The 16,188-nt window shown below is 35.1% G+C and overlaps 1 protein-coding gene across 1 annotated transcript; it reads right to left on the bottom strand.

Annotated features, from left to right (window-relative positions):
* Window positions 1-9,448: 9,448 nt before the first annotated feature.
* Window positions 9,449-12,038, bottom strand: LOC149551449 (uncharacterized). Its single transcript, XM_089786941.1, has one exon. It carries the CDS (start codon window positions 10,147-10,149, stop codon window positions 9,814-9,816), a length of 336 nt encoding a protein of 111 aa, XP_089643067.1. The 5' UTR covers window positions 10,150-12,038; the 3' UTR covers window positions 9,449-9,813.
* Between the last annotated feature and the right edge of the window lie 4,150 nt (window positions 12,039-16,188).

Genomic DNA, 16,188 nt, shown 5'->3' with positions numbered 1-16,188 from the left:
TTTTTATACACCGGTGTTAGGTTTGGTTTATATATGTAGACGACCGTTCTTGCTGAAGGGTGTTGAAGATTTTTCATGCTTGGAAGCATGTACAGATGAGTCCCAGGATCGTTTTGGCCTTGATGACATCCGGGAGAATGAAGTGAATAGTTTTGAAGATTCAGCTTCCTTGACAGTTTCTTTAGGTACAGAAGAGCTTGATAGCAGAACTACAAATTTTGACACTTTGGATGTTGATATGAGTTTTGAAGTTGATTCGAAAAATATGGATGGTAATAATCCAGAGACCAGTATCTCTGAAGACACTCCTCTAGACAATGTGTCAGAGGGAGTTTATAGAAGATAGTCTAGCTAGAGCCATCATGTGGTTAGCCAGTTGAAAGTTAGTGAGCGAGACATTGCTATTGCTTGTGAGCATTTTGATACTGCTCGTCAGTTGTTGGCTGTTACTGGTTGGGGTTCTTCTATGACAGATGAGTCCAGTGGTGGTTACTTTTCTTTGGCAGAGATTCATGCCTTGCGTGAAGCTGTTCGGATATTGAAGCAAGATTATTTACGATTGGTAGCCGACCGTGATCACTTGGTTGAGTGGGGGAGTACAGCATATGAGGCACTCTTGGATCATGAAGAGGAGGTGAGTGAGCTCTCCCAAGAGCTCATAGCGACTACTGAGGCGTTAGAGGACACACAGCGAGATCTACAAAAGTCACAGTTTCAGTTAAAGGAGGTGACCGTGGAGTTGGAGCATTTGCGGTCAAAACCAGCCCCAAACCCAGTTCATTTGTCTATTGAGGTAGATGACGGTAAGTACACTCCTACAGTTGCTTTTGAGGAGCTTATTGTTGAGATTGACACACATGTTCAGGGTTTGGAAGAAGTTGGTCTTAATGAGTTTGGGATACTGGTAGAGTCAAGTTTCCAGATTGATTCTTCTCAGATAGTTGATAGTATGGTACAGCTGAGTATGCCACCCTTTCAGGAGGACCAGTTGTGGTGTAAAGGGGAGTATGTAAATGTTTCCTTATATAATTTTTACTGCACTGAACCATTCATGAAATATTTTTTGGATAGTGCATGTGTTCAGTTAGACTCGCATAAAGTGACAGAAGGTGTTCTCATCCAAGATACTAGTGTTATTTGTAGACTAGTTGAGAAGATTATAGGGGTCCTTTCTACTATGCTACCTCACAGGGATCTCGAGGAAGGGTTTGTTGAGCAGAATGCACGGGATCCTAGCCAGCCTACAGTCACTTGGAGTCAGAAAATGGAGCCATCTGTTGATTCCCAGTTCAGTGATGATGAGCCAGCAGCAGAGTTTGGAGGTTCTTACCGGCATTATATGGTAGGGTACGCTCATCATTTTTCTTTTGACACAGAGATAGAAGATTTTATTTCACGCAGATGTAGATTGGCTCCAGTTTCTTACCATCCATTAGGGGATAGATTGGCACCATCCTTTGAAAATAAAGTTGGTAGTAGCAAGTTACTCAGCCTGCAGCATCGACACACCCGGAGCAGTTTTTCAGAGATCGGATTTGATGGCAGTAATTCAAGTACCTATGGCTGTTGTCATATTTACAGTGCAGTTGGGTGCAGGTGTCTTTTTGACAGGGGCTTGAGTTTTGGTAGAATTGATGTTTCAGTTGGTTTGAGTTCCGCAGAATGGTTTTCTCTACCGACATTTACAGTTGGTTTTCAGATAATTTCATCAGAGTTGTTGAGTACAGTTTCTCAGATACTGGTATTGATGATTTCTCCACGGGAGTATGATGAGGATTGGGATGACATACAGATTTACATTTGGGACCCAGGCATACTAATTGGTTTATGGTTCAGCCATTGCTTGGGGACAAGCAATTTCAGGAAGGGCGGACTGTCATGTCCCCAATTTTTGGTGACAGTTTGATTTAATTAATTTAATTAATGGTTGTCCAAGGACGACTAATTAATTATTTTAATTAAATAAATAGTTATTAAAAGATAACTTTATATTTAATAAAGTGACTTGGATTATAAAAATATTTAATAAAGTCACTTGAGGGATAAGATCAAAAAGGTTCTAGAAGTCTCTGGAGAGGATGGAGGGAAAAGAATAAATAGGCACCCCGGGGCTCCATTCGAATCAGGCAGTTGATTATCTCTCTTTGATTTTCAGATTGTGATTCAATCACAGGTGCATTGTGGAACCTAGGGTTTTCGCAATTGTCACAGTTGGCCATTGAGAACGATAACTCTCAATCGGTGCGCAATTTTGAGGGTGTGAAATATCATCTGAATTATTGCAGATTGGAGGTGACATTCAGTCATTTCATCAGGGGCAGAATCGGGTGGTCTAAGGCCGAACTTTGGAGGATCATTCTAAGAAATTGACTTTGGAAGATTAAGCTATTTGCAAGGTTGGAGTTTATCATTTCAGTTGGCACAAGGAGTGAGGAGTCTTCTTCAACAGTCTATATAGAAGGTTGCAGTGTGAACAGATCTGGGAACGAGTTTCAGAGCCATCCTTCCAACCGCACTTTCATATATCGTTAGGACCGAAATCTGGGCCGAAGGCAAGTTGCAAAGATCACTTAACTCGGTGGATCGAAACTTAACTGTCAGGCTCCAATCGCAAATCTAACTCGCTCGTAATATCCAGAGTTTCATGAGTATCAGCGAGCTTTTTGTCAATAACGTCGCAGGCGGGAGACTTGAGGTTTCCTTAACAAAAATTGTGAGTTGCAGGAGCATTTTCGAAACGCAGAGATTTTTTGGAGCAATTTTCATAATCAGCGGATTAAAAATTGCGACCCCCGAAACGCGTCCAGTGGACATCGTGGAAATGAAAAAGGGTGAGTTGTTTATTAATTCTTTGCGGAAGGTCAAAGACGAGTTTAGGGCCTGGACGGAAGTATTAGAGACTTGTGCGAGTTCAGGCCATCACGCCAGCATTCATCAGTAAGTAACCGCCATCTCAGCAATACAAGCCCACTGCCTGCGACTGCGAGTTTCACGCGGGTTTCATATTCCGTTGGCGGCTTTCGCATTACCTAGAGCAGTGTTCAGAGTATTTCTTAAATATTTCATGAAAGTGTGTGGAGATTAAGCTTTGGTGGGCAAAGACTTAAAAAGGGGGTACGAACTGTAGGACTGCGGCATCAATTAGGCAGATTTGGTATAAAATCAACAACTTTCATAATGATTTGCGGAGCCGGCAATCTCAGGTGTTATTCCTATACAGTCAGGTCTATGGTTTGATAATTGGATTATGGTCAAGCATTGTAACATTTGATTGAAATAAGAATTTCTCCTTGAACATTGAAGGTATGTTTATATATTGCATTTGATATGTCTTGGTGAATTATGTGAGAAATTACTCCATTCATCTCATAGGGTATTAGTACAACTCTGATTACAAGAATAGACTTTGACATCAGTCCGTTGAACAACCTTGGTTGATAACTGTTTGACGAAATGTCAAACCCTTGAAGTTTAGTATTTTGGTCGGGGTTATTTTAGTGTTTGCAAATTATTTGACGAATTGCCACAGTACAATATTGGGATTTAGTGACCTTTATAGCTAGGGTCATCTCAACATAATCAATTAAAACACTAGATATGATCAATTCACAATATATGTGATTCTATCATATAAGTATAATACAAGCACGTTAAGAAACATAACAACAACAAAGCACATCAATTCCTTACAAAGGATAGAACATACTACCTTACATGCAATAAAATGCAAGAAAACACTAATAATTGATATATGAGGAATAACATCTCAAAGTACTTGAGTGGTCTAAATGCATAACACTTAAGTAAACAAGTAAAAAGAATGACATGTGCATCTCTTGATGCATAGTAAAAAGCAATACTAAAACCAAGGCATCTCAAAAAAAAGTGGAGTTCTCTTTCCAAAAAGAGTTTTCCCAATTAAATCATTGTATTATAGAATATGTTTTCAATTTGTTTACTTTTAATTTTATAATTATTTTAACTTTTTCACATCTCTCCTCTCATAGATTAGCATGAGAAGCATATTTCACACATCTACTTCTTTTCAACATTTACATAATATTCATAATCTTTCTTAGACATATCATTTTATTTCAAATTATGCAACCTCTTGAACAACTCAAGTTCATAATCAGTAGGAATGAACTTAGCCTTCAACTTAGTTACCATCAATCTCCATCTAGTGATCTTCATTTCACCTTCCTCCTCTCTATCTCTTTGCAGTTCTTTCCACCAAAGAGCAGCATGTCCTTTCAACTTAGTTTGTGCCAACCTTAGTCTGAGTGGATCCTCAATATCCTCAAGCTCAAAGTTGTCTTCTAATTCACCAATCCAAACAATCATGTCTTCAAGATTCAAAGTACTTGAGAAATTAGAAACCTCCATCTTATGCTTTAGCTTCAACTAAGATCCAGGTCTAGCAAATTGACTAGCCCTAGTTCCAATAGGTCTCTCAACATGACCTATTATGTCCTCACCACTCAATCCAACAATTGAAAATCTTTAGCAACTTCCTCATAACTACCTTCAATGCCCACATGCCAAGGTACATCACCTATAGCACTCACAATTTCAGCAATCATGTCACTCTTCCTCAATGCCATATGAGATCTGAAATTGACTTTAACCTCCTCCATCTCAAATCTAAAATATGCTTTAACCTTCTCTGAGATCCTTTTCTTCCACAACATCACTAAGATCATCAATCACCCTAGGGTCCAATCTTCTTGGAAGCATCTCCAAGATCTTCTCAAACCCAAATCGTGGCACAACTGCCTCAACTTCAATGATCTATCTACGAGCTTAGGAACAACCTTCTCTCTAATACCACCTAACATTGTACAAGGCAAGAGAATCCCAAAAGGAGATGTCCTAGCCCCCAACAAATAACCACACAGCAAAAATGCAACAACAAAGAAAGATCTAATTCATAAATATAACTATTTACATGCAATATGCCTAACTGTAAGGCCTTCTGGGTTGGGGCCAATTACAACAACAATCACAAAACAATTCTACAAGATCCCTCAAGATTTAATCCAAACCCTAGCTAGTTCATATCCACACTCTAGAAGAAACCTCCAAGGAAGATCTAAACTTGTGCTTGCAAGCCCACCAAGCAATCTCCTAGTTTTTTCAAGCCACAACCACTAGACCTTCAAAGTTCGCTCCTACACTTCATCCTCATCTCCAAGCTGGAATGAATCTCCCAAAAACCTCCTTAAGACTCCACAAAATACCCCTTATACCCAACTAAGCCATAGGTTGGCCCAGTTCATTAAAAATTAAATTAAAACCCTTACATTAAATATATGTTGAGCCACAAGTCTACAAATTAAATACCCAAAGTCAACTACAACACAAATTAAATAATCAAAGTCGGCCTACTAACAATCAGCACCTACAAGAACCAAGACAAAGTTTAGTGTCAAAGAGACCAAGTTGAGCATCAGCCAAACAACAAGCATTGTCAAGCTCCTAGAGCATGTTAAGCTCTGAGTGAATGTCAAGCTCCTTGTATCTATTGAGCTCCTTCGGCAACCGAACCCCTTCAATGACCTAGCTCCTTGGCCTAATCTATACCCAATGATGACTGAGTAACACTCCTTTGACTGAGTCCTCCAACTCCAAAGTCAAACCACACCACCCTACACAATTGCAAGCAAGCCAAGGATACTCCTACATCACATCAACATATGGGTATTCCAAATCCTTGTTGTCTTTGTTGTGGCTAACCAAAGTCTTTCAAACACTCTTTTTAGTTTTTTCATTGTGCTCAAAATTTGTGGAGTTGGATTCATGATTTCTTTCACCACTTTTGGGGGATTGGTCTTGTATCCTCTTCGACTCTACCCAAGTTTAGCATCCTTTCAAGGTGGAGATCCTCTTCTTTTTATGTAAGATAGGAATGTTATTTTGTTTTCACATGACTCTATTGATATAGATGTTTCAATTTTTACTAAAGCATGCATCTATAATAATGTAATTTTTTTGATCCAAGCCTAGGCCAAGAAAGTGGTGTTAGAGGTAGCCTGGCTCTAGGGACTTCTAAATCATTAGGGAAATGCCCTTTTGTTAGAATAATATTTATTTAATAGTGTAGAGTGGATCATTTATTATAATATCTAGAAACATCTAGTTACAAAGAAGTTACAAAGAAGACTCTAGAAGCTTTCCCTACTATAGCCTCTTTAGGATTCTCCAGAAGACTACATAGATCTATAAATACATCATCCTTCCCTCACATATCTATGCAACAAAAAGTTGTAGTGTTCTGTTAATAAAGTTATAGATTTCTCAATGTTCATATCTACTATATTTAACTGTGTTTTTGGTTGCTCTATCTTTGTCCTGTTGTTGTCATTTACTTTGTTTTATTTTCATTAAAAAGCTCAATATGGTAGCAGAGAAAAAATAAATTCTTGGGTTGTGATATGTTTTTTGTGTGTGAGAAGCTCTAATTTCTCAGTTAATTTAAAGTTGTTCTTCTTTCTATTCTTTTGTGTTTTTATCATGGTATGAAGAAGAGTTTGAAGTGCTACTCACTAGCTGTGGAGACATCTGCATAAGTGAATTGAGAAGTTTTGTTTACAAAGTGAAGCTTATAAAAATTCAGCCATGGTTAAAAATCATTGCAAGGTCTATAGAAAATAATTGTTGCTGCTTTTACTATGAAGAAGCATGTCCACTAAAGAAGATCAAGCCAACTTTGCCAAGAAAACTGAATTGGAGTTTGTTGTCAACAAGGACTATAGTTAAGCATTTGATTAGGTGGAAGGAGTCCAAAACAAATTATGTGTAAAAGTGATGAAGCTTCTAGATTGCCTCAAGGAGAAGGTAGATAATTAATCAAGGTTAAAGAAAAGGTTAAATATTTTTAGCTAGAAAGAGTGATAAATGATGGCAATTGTTGATGTTAACAAAGGGTGTTAAGAATTGCATATTTCACAATAATCAAAATTAGAAAGAGAAGAGTGTAGTATAAGGGTTAGTTTGGATTGAAAGGTTACAGTTATATAAAACAATAAGTGTTTGGTAAATGTGTTTTTTAAGATTTGAGATACTGTAAAGAAATTGAAGAGAGAGAGTTTAATCTCAATGGGAAAAGCTAGAAGAGTTAAAAAGGAGAAAGCCAATCATTTAGAAGAAGAATTAATGAAGGTAAAGAAAGAAAATGCAAGAGCAATATGTGAAAACGATGTTTTGAAAAGAGAACTGACAAAGCTAATAAACAAACTAAGTGTAGAAAGATGTAACTTTCTATATCAGATTAATGTTTATATAGAAGCAAATGGAGAATTAGAAAAAAAAATAATGATGTTTGATGATATTAAGAAAATAAATGATGAACTAGAGAACAAAATGAAGAGACTCAAAGAAGAGAATGACTTTTTAAAAGATGAATTAAATTAATTACTTACTTTGAGGAATGTATGCTTGGAGACAAAATTAGTATGTGATATTTCATGTAGTACAGAAGATTTGGAAGATTTGGAATCATTACTTGATAAATGTGTTTTTAAAGATGATAAAGAATGTAAAAAAGAAAAGGATAATGTGTTCACAAATAATACTAGTTGTGATAATAAGAATGTTGGTTGGAATATCATGAAGGAAATGGGTTGCAAATGTAAAGGATTGGGAAAACATGAACAAGGAATCATAGAACCTATTCTACCAACAATAAGACCAAAGTATGAAGGACTAGGATATACATCAGATAAAAGAAATGATGTTGTTATTTCAACTAAATTTGTTCAAAATAAATATATGCAATGTTCAAATTGTAATAGGAAAAGACACATGAAAAACAAGTGTTGGGATCTACATCCATGTAACGTTTGTGGTTTAAAAATTCATAGTGAAAGGACGTATTGGAATAGAGAGTGTAAAAAAAGTTCTATGGAAAAGTGCTTTAAAATGGACTTGGGATGGAGCTATGGATCAAGTTGGCAAAAGATCGTCGTTATGATTAAAGGTTTGTTTAAGTACAAATGTTCAAGTGTGAGCAATAATAAAAATCCATCAAAGTGTGAATTCTCAAGAAGGGTTACAAATGGTTTGAGCAAATCAGAATCATTGTCCAATAACATCCATGAAAAGTGAGATTTCATAAAGGAGAAAAGCCCAGAGATCATTTACCCACTATTGAGATGATATTTGTGCCAAGTCTTTGAAGGGTTTATGGTAATCCAAAACCACTTACTTGGGTAAAAACCTAAAGAAAAAAGAAATTGTATTGGTTGGAAAATCCCAAATGGTTGAGGGTAAACCGGTTAAAAACCCAAAGTATAATAACAAGAGAAACAAAGTGATAGTGATAGGGGGAACCAAAATTTTATGTTGTAAATGGGTACCTAAAAAGACTTAATGTCGGGACCCATCCTATTTGATTTTCTATTAATTTCTCCCACATGTAGATCCATGAATGGTACAAATTAAGGGAGGGTATTAGAATAATATTTATTTAATAGTGTAGTAGTTGAGCATTTATTATAACTTCTGGAAACATCCAATTACAAAGAAGACTCCAAAAGCTTTCCCTATCGTAGCATCTTCAGAATTCTCCAGAAGGCTGCATAGATATATAAATACATTATCCTTCCCTCACATATGTATGGAACAAAAAGTTGTAGTGATCTATTAATAAAGTTATAGGTTTCTCAGTATTCATATCTGTTGTATTTAACTTTGTTTTTGGCTGCTCTGTCTTTGTCCTGCTATTGTCATTTACTTTCTTTTCTTTTCATTAAAAAGCTCAATACCCTTATATAGGTCTCACAGTTCCCCTAGACAAATTTGCATACAATGTTTGATCTAAATTGCTCGCAACAACCAATGTAGTCAAAGTTCATCTACTTGGCACTCTTTGACCCTACAATCTTAGGTTCCTCACCACCTATATGGTGATGGGAGTAGTTGCCAAGTGGCATTTTGCTTCTCCTCCATGTGGAGGCTTTGCCTATGGGTGGGGCTCGGGGTGTTGGGTTCATCAACTAGTAGTGACATTGATTTGCTAGCTTCCGACATCAATGGTGAACTCTTCCAAAAGGTTCCATATGCTAGCATTGGGAATCTCACTTGCTCAAAATAATAAAGATAATAGAGGACTAGTGTTGATGAGGGGAGGTTACTCCTTGACATCACACTTAATCTTGTTGATGTACCAGGGAAGCCAAATGAAAAAGACCTACCTTTGTTATACATTGGTGTTGCTCTTATCACTTAACCAACTTTTTTTCCTTTATGCTTTCCAATTGTATTCATGGTGATATTGCCTATGTATTTTAGCTTTCCAAACAATACATGTAACTATGAAAAATGACCATGTATCCACCTACATTTTTTTGCAAATAATTGTATATAAATTTATATTAATAAATTAAAAACACTTTTTATCATTAAAAAAAGAACTCACATTCAAAGGAAATATAATCTATTTTAGAACTTTTGAAATAAAAGACAAATTTGTTTATCAATATTTACACTGAAGACAATCTGAAGTACCATAGGTAGTGCATTTTATAACAGGCAACAAGTACAATGCTATTTCTAGTGGAATCCAACTTACTTGAGTACGACCTGCCAACTCTGGTGAAAATCCTTTATCATCTACCCCTTGTTGACAAGTTAATATTATTTTAAAAAAACATCAACGGTAAACTCTCCTTTCTAATCATAAGCTTGACAGAACTCTATCGTGCCACCTTGGATGCCTCAAAAGGCTCTGTTTTATTTGGATTACAGCACTGAAAAAAAACAGGAAAATGATCAGATATGGGGGCCAACAATGAACAATCGTCAAGAAACCGACTAATCAAAAAGTTGTGCAAAAAACATGTCAACAATGTCGATGAAGATAGGAGTGCTTAGTCGGGAATAATAGAAGAGAAACTCCTGAATATCCACCAAACTTTCTTCATCCTCCATTACAATTTCCTTCAATTTCTTCTCCAATTTAATGCATGCCTCTGCTTTTCTCTCAGTAGAAACAGGGGCCGATTCTTCTGCCTTTATTTCACTCTTCTCTTCAACCACGCGTCCATTTCTTATTTTACCAAAGTTCAGAAAGCTGCCAACAATTACTTCTTCCTTTTCCCCATCCCCATCTCCCCTCTTTCCTCTAACTTGTGCCTGTTCTTCATGCATAATGCTCTCCTCAGAAAAACAAATGTTACTCTTATGGAGTTTTCCCCTCAAGCTTGCCTGTATCTTGGCCTTCCTACTTGTAATGTCAAGAAAGAAAGAGACAATGATCAAAAACGGCAATGCAAAAAACTATCACACAATCGGTCTCAAAAGAGAAAGTTATCAAGAAAGAGAGAGTTTTGGGATGAATGGAATCCCTTGCTAGTCAAGGAACAAAAAGCCTTTAATGGAATCCCATGTATTCAGATCCACAATATGTATGAAGTTGCATTTCTATTAGTACTCTACACTTCAGATTGGGCCAACCCTCCATTGAAATGCTGGGACTATTGGGCACTTTACTTTCTGTAGAACTGTACTAATTCCAACCTCAATTTGACATAATCCCTGAGATTATTGGGTACCTTATCTTTTGTAGAACTCAACAAATTCCAACCCCAAATTGATATAATCCCTGATTTGTAGAGTCACCTGCCAAAAGATCATCTGTGATTGTGCCAATCCTAATGATTGTCCCCAGTATTCAGCCTTGTAACATGGGTCAATTGAGCAAGATTCAGCAACCCATAATGAAAATCAATTTGATCATATTACACATTTGGATGAAAGATTATGTTCTCTTGTCTTGCTTTCTTCTTTCTGATGATGGATATAAACTTGTGCAACTGATAAGACTCAGCGACCTGAAAGAAAAACCAATTTGATTATATTCATCCTCATGATGGATTATGCTCTCTTGTCTTGCACTCTTCTTGCTGTTGATGGATATAAACTCGTGCAACTGGTATGATTCAGTGACCTGAAAGAAAAACCAATTTGATCATATTCATCCGGATGATGAATTCTATTCTCGTCTTGCTCTCTTCTTTCTGATGATGGATATAAACTCGTGCAACTGATAAGATTCAGCTACCTGAAAGAAAGCCTGATTTGATCATATTCATCCTAATGATGAATCCTTTTCTCTGGTCTTGCTCTCTTCTTTCTGATGATAGATATAATGTTTAAACTCATGCAGCCGATTAGATTCAGCGACCTGAAAGAAAAACAGATTTGATCATATTCATCCTGATGAGGAATTATATTCTCTTGCCTTGCTCTCTTTTGATGATGGATATAAGCTCATGCAATTGATAAGATTCGGCAACCCAAAAGAAAAACTGATTTGATCATATTCATCCCGATGATGGATCTTGCTCTCTTCTTGCTGATAATGGATACAAACTCACACAGAAGATACCAGAAGCTATGGACAACATCATATTACATCCTCTGCTTAATCATAATAAAACCCAAATGGATTCTTTGCAAATTCAAAACAAAGGTATTGGGTAGGGCAAATAGAACTTCCTGATTTGTTGTAACTTCTCTCATGCAGAAGCTTAAATGGGTGCCCTAAACACTATCCTGTGTCTGCTTAACTAACTCCCAAGAAAAGAATGAAAACTAAGTTCCCCCAAAGCGTGCTCTAGCAGGAAGACATGTTTCTTTGAACCTAAATCACTCTTGTTGAAGGCGATTCTCCAACTGTGGAAGGAACAAAGATCTCAATCCAACCTACCCATATGAAAATAACACAAGTGGTTGGATTTCAGCTTTATTTTTTCTGCTGCACCAAACACTTTCAATCCTCCTCCTTTTATTTCTGTCTACATGATGACTTGATTGTCCCCATTGCTTTTTCTTTCAAGCATGCTTTTGTGGGTCCTTCTGTAACATCCGAGGTAGCAACTCTCCTTCAAAAGACTCTAATTCAGTGGATTTGAAGGATTAAAAATAAAGATTGTCTATTTTAAAAAAGAAAAAGAAGGAAAACATCATCATCACTCAAATCCATCTCTCTGCCAAAAAACAATAATCCAAGATTTACCTATGGTTGATATAAGAGTAGAATTGTGCTCTCACTGAAGAACCATGAAAATTAGAATCAATTTGACAGTTATACTTAAATGCATGCAAGCTGTAATGAAAGCAAATGGAAAGAAAAACCTGATTTGTGGATCCAGCATACTTTTAATGATAGCAGGCATCTCTTTTCATGAATTTGCTGCAAAAAAAAGGCTGTGACGTGCTGTTAAAATGAAGAGTCTTTCAGAGTGGAATCTATTTTCATTTACCTTACTCATGGATTTCATTTAAACTCTTAGTTTGTATAAATCTTCCATTAAGCTTAAAAAGGAAATATTGATGTGTTTTAGGAGGGATCAACGATGGTAAGGGTTCAATTTTCAATATAGTACTTCGATTATTTAAGATTTTGCGTTGTAATATATCACTTGGTTAATATGTATAAAATTTTTGATCAACTAATTTTTTTTTAATGAACTAAAACCTTTAGATTTGTTAGGTTGGTTAAATAGTTAGGCGGAGTTTAATTTTTGGTATAATTTTTGTGGTTAAAAGATTTACTATTGACCTTTTATTGAACTAAAAACTTTTAGATGTGTTAGATTGGGTAGTAGTTGGACAGTGTACAAATTTTCATATATTACTTGCATTTATAAGATTTAGTGATGTGATATAGAAATAAATTAAGTTTGTATCTACCTTTCATTGAGGTAAAAAAAATTAGCTATTTTGCTAGAAGGTCAATAGTTGATCATGGTTCAAATTTTGGTATAATACGTGTAGTCATAAGATTTAGTGTAGTGGACATCTAAGTTTGTTTGTATAAACTTTTCATTGAACTAAAAACTTATAGACATATGTTAGGAGGGGTCAGTAGTTGCAATGGGTTCAATTCTTGGTATAGTACTTGTAGTCATAAGATTTAGCATTGTAATATATTAGTATAATACATTATCAATAAGTAGTCTATGTTGTAAATTAAAATTAATTAAATGTTTATCAAGATGGACCCATACTTGAGACATGAGAACCTATGAATACTATATAAAAATGCATAGATACACTCATTAACAAGTTAAATAAATATATTTTTCCATATAAAATAACCTAACCATAAACTATAAATGTGGCATTAATAGAAGAAGGTGCCCATTTACTATAAATATGTCATGTATAAAATGGTTATATCAAAGATTCCATGAGCTAAAAACTTCTATAGCGAGTTAGGAAGCGCGAATAAGTGGGAGGTCTAATTATTGGTATGGTACTTGTGGTTATAAAATTTTGTCTTGTAATATATTTAAACTATGCATTAGCAATAATTAGTCCACATGTAAATAAAAAAAGAATTAGTCCTCGATCAAGATGGACTAATACATAAGACATGAGAACCTATGAGTGTTATATAAAGTGCATATATATATTCACTAACAAGTGAAATATATATCTTTTTGTTCCATATAAAATATTATAATTGTCCTTTATAAGTGTGGCATTCATAAAATAAGGTGCTCATTTAAAGAGGTATTATTATCAAAGTGAAAAAAAAATATTATTCTTTTGTGCACAACTAGGAGGGTGATAATATATATGCAACAGAGTACTTCATATTAGTAGGATGTCTTATCACAACTATAGATTACCATAATAGATACCTTGTATTTTCTCATGTAGTGTGAAGGACTTTCCAAAAATTTATTATCATTTAAAACTGAATGTAAGTTGAAGTGTTTTTTGTATGGAGGTTCAAATCATGAGAATGACATTCCAAGAAGGACTCAAAGCCTATGAGAACACTAACCTAATGAGGGCCTCCACAAAGTAATTTTAGCTACTTGATACGAGAGCACAATGTATGCATTAAAACCTCTTTGTCTAAGAGCCATGGAATGAGGGGTATTCATTCTGCCAAATTTTCCTAGGGCACAATGTAGACCTCGTTTCTTATGATGTTAGAGTCTTTCACTTCTTAGTGAGCTCATTTGGAGTTATTCAACTTCCTAGTAACAACAAAGGTTCATTGACAAATATGAGTTATATTTTAAATAATTATGTATTGTTTATATTAACAATAGTAAAATAAGAGTATTACGCCTTACAAAACTACAACCCAAGGGTGTAAAATTCACATACCAACAAGATCAAGAATATACCGTTGATAAAATACTAGCGAAAAAACTAGTAACCAACATCAAGAGTGGTTAGTAAAATCACTTGTGATGAGGGGAGTAAAATGTGAACATGAAATAAAACATGTGTATTGGCCCTTACAAAGATAGACCAAAAAGGCTATTTACAGCAAGGAAAATATAAACCATTAATAGGACATTAGTGGAACAACTAGTAATTTGCATCAATGTGGGTAGACAACTTACCCACAGTGTTGGGAGGAGAATGGGAGACTAAAGAGAAAAAATTCCTCACTTATAAATTGTGTCCAAGGGATACTTTCACTAGGGTCCCCACCACAAGTGAGAGGTGGTGGTGGAACCCTCTTTGTGAGCGCCTTAGTAAAAAGAGAAAAGTGCTAGCAATGATACACATCTTTCACTAGGGTCCTCACCACAAGTGGAAGGTAGTGGTGGAACACTCTTTTTGAGACTCTCAGTACAAGGAGCAAAGTTCTAGTGATTTTTCACATCATCAACCAAAGGTTAGAGCAAATCTAGAGCAGATTAGGGGTTGTAGTTGGAGGAGGGTCTACATGAACAAAGAGAGTTTCACCATACAACAAAAGGCGAAGTTTATTGTGTTATTTCCATAAACAAAAAATAGTTTTTCATATTAAATTATTGGTCCAACTATGTTTGATATAAAGATTAAAGATGTCAAGATCTATGATTATCAAAAGTATTGACATCATTTAGGTTGCACATAAGTTATATTTATATATAAGAATATGATATTGTTATAACAAAAAATGATATTATTTTTCTCAACTATTACAAATATCATGATTAAGTTTTTGTCAAAAGTTTAAAATTCTATTTTGGACACCTTTCACTAGATATATCAATATGAGAAGTTGTATAATGAGGCGGACTTCCAAATCTTAGTTATGTATAATTAAGAGATCAATATGGCATTTCTAAAAAATAGGTGTTCATGTGTTCTTGAAGATATTTCTAATAACTACTAGTATTCTGTCTCCCCTAACCTTTAAAATATTAGTCATCAATATTTTCAAATTTGTGATATAATAGTTATATTACAAAAGCATGTCTTTCTATTTAAAAAGAAATTAAATTCTAAGGTACATATTTGTAAAGAAAAATGGACTTCCTAGAAGATGATATAGTAATTTGACTAGGTGTTTGTTTTGTAAATTTTGTAGCATTCAAATGTGAAAACAATGTACTTATCTTTATGATTGAAGAGTGACTAATCTTAGACCTAGTTGATTTTTGTTTGGAATTTTACCAATAAGGTTTGCACCCTCTACTAATGGCATGTGCAAGAAGAAAAAGTCAATCAACATCATCATGCTTCACAAAAGTCCTTAAAATGCATTAAAATACCCCTAAACTAAGTCAAAACCACTCTTAGATACCCTCCAAATGTTTCAAGACTCCTTCTAACCTCACTATATTTTATTCATTTTCTCATAAATTTTCAACTAGATCTCTATGACTTGGCCTTATCATAAGGTTTATAATTACATACCTTTGACTAATTATTCCAACACATGTTATCTAATTTTGCATCACAATTAATATTTATTTAATGACTATAATTCACCACTATGTGAAACAATAATATTTACTAACTAACAAATTAAAACCACATAATAAATATTTAACCTATACTAATATAAGCCACCGGTTATTAGAAAGGCATGAAAATTAATAGATAGATCCAAAGGCTAAAAATCCTTAGACTAGTGGTGATCTATAGGGTAAGAAAACCCCACCCTAAACTACATACCTTCATTTTGTTTCATATTTGTATGCTCGTTGTTGAGAACATTGTTAAGGGTTTCCTATACATTTAAGGTATTTTCTAGAAGGGTTTCTAGAGTTTTTCATTTGCCAAAACTTTTATAGTCCTAGGTAAGTCTCTAATAATTTGTAAAATATAACGAAATATTGCTTTCTAACTTCATTTTGAGGGTATGTGTAGGATCATGGTAAAACAAGCTATACCCTTAAGTGGAAATGAAAAATTAGCAAATCACGGTTATGTCAACTTGAC

This window comes from Cupressus sempervirens, chromosome 6, assembly GCF_028749045.1.
Source record: "Cupressus sempervirens isolate cs-2001-9-10 chromosome 6, ASM2874904v1, whole genome shotgun sequence".
NCBI lineage: Eukaryota > Viridiplantae > Streptophyta > Pinopsida > Cupressales > Cupressaceae > Cupressus > Cupressus sempervirens.
The sequence above is the reverse complement of the archived record's forward strand: the minus strand, read 5'-3'. Positions and strand labels throughout refer to the sequence as shown.

Excerpts from the sequence above, each read along its gene's own strand:
- LOC149551449 (XM_089786941.1), bottom strand. The coding sequence starts at position 10,149 with ATGCATGAAGAACAGGCACAAGTTAGAGGAAAGAGGGGAGATGGGGAT.